Source organism: Austrofundulus limnaeus, unplaced genomic scaffold, assembly GCF_001266775.1.
Source record: "Austrofundulus limnaeus strain Quisiro unplaced genomic scaffold, Austrofundulus_limnaeus-1.0 Scaffold105, whole genome shotgun sequence".
NCBI classification, from domain to species: Eukaryota; Metazoa; Chordata; class Actinopteri; order Cyprinodontiformes; family Rivulidae; genus Austrofundulus; species Austrofundulus limnaeus.
The window spans coordinates 1,046,775-1,048,218 of NW_013952507.1; the positions used below are offsets into that span (position 1 = coordinate 1,046,775).

At 39.8% G+C, this 1,444-nt stretch overlaps 1 protein-coding gene across 1 annotated transcript in view; it reads right to left on the minus strand.

Annotated features, from left to right (window-relative positions):
* The window catches only part of LOC106521256 (serine palmitoyltransferase 2), a gene marked incomplete in the record, with an annotated part of 32,337 nt that overhangs the window by 13,982 nt on the left and 16,911 nt on the right, over window positions 1-1,444 (minus strand). The window contains 2 exon segments of the mRNA XM_014013758.1: window positions 468-687; window positions 1,059-1,164. Of these exon segments, the coding sequence (XP_013869212.1) occupies window positions 468-687; window positions 1,059-1,164 (326 nt within the window).

The window sequence follows — 1,444 nt, forward strand, 5'->3', positions numbered from 1 at the left end:
GTCCCATTTCCATATAAACTATGGGACTGACGGAAAGGTCTGTCACCGCCCCGTTCTGCATGCTGCAGCGAAGTGTACTAAAAATTATTCATCATTAAATCTGGTTTTAACATTACTTTTATAAAGTTTGAAGTCGGTGCTGTCCAATCCAGCTCACTGCTTTTTTACAGAAGCCCTGTGAAAGCATCACAGCTTTGCCGATCTCAGAGTGTTAAAAGAAAAAAAATTCCTGTATCCGCATCGTGATCTGGAACAACACCAAAATTTAAAGGTGTGTTCCTTGGCCCAGTACACACATGTGGTGTAAATTTCATGACAATCCGTCCACAAGTTTTTGAGTAATGTTGTCCACAGATAGACAGACAGACAGACATGACTGAAAACATTACCTCGCCCTAGGCAGAGGTAACAAAACAAAAACAAAAACAAAAAAAACAAAACACAAACAAAACCAAAATCAGCCTCACCCTTTTCCCTGCGATGTATCCCCCTGCAGCACTAAAGCTCTTGGTAAAGGTGCCCATCATGACGTCCACATCACAGGGGTCAAGACCAAAGTAATCCACCACCCCTCTTCCCCTCTGACCCAGAGCCCCGATGCTGTGGGCCTCGTCTAGGTAAAGGTAGGCCCTGTAGTGCTTCTTCAGAGCAACAATCTCTGGGAGGCGCACTATACTGCCCTCCATACTGCAGGGAAAAACGAAGAAAGTGAAGGAAGTCTCATCAAAAGTTTCAGTTYAAATACCTGAAAACAGCTGTGGACAAACCAGCTGTCAAATGAAGACAAATCTTTTATTTATCACATGGAATGTGAGTATTTTGTGCCCATTTCTAAACTTTACCTGGACAGGACAGTTATTTCCACAGATCTGTTAAGTTTGTAAAATTACCAACCAACATATAAAATGGGTGAAACAGTGAAATAAGTTTATGTTTAATTAACTGTTAAGGATTTGAAGATGTTTTGTTTCATCAACAGTCATTTTTTTACAGTTCAGAAGACTAAAAAAAAAGATAAAATAAAAACTCGTTTTTTGTTGTGGAAAATCCATAGATACCTGTAAATACCCTCTACAACTATCAGGATCTTCTTCCAGGGTCTGTGAGTCCTGGGCTGACCGTGAACTATAGCTTCTCTCAGCAGCTTCTCAAGGCTCTGCATATCTGACAAACACAAGATTAACATCTACTCACTGACTGAGCCCAAAACACAACCCAGAAAGTAAGAAACAAAAATCAACATTTTTTTCTCTCTCTCATATTGAGAAAATGTTTATAAGCAAAATTTGAGACCAGCAGCTAAAAACCACGTGCGTTTCTTTACCTACAATCAGCCGAAGTGAGTAAAAATAGGTAAACAACATAGATATTCATTAGTGATGGGCAGTTTGAAGCTGAAGCTTCGGCGCATGTATTAAAAAAAACAACACACTGTTTCAGAAGC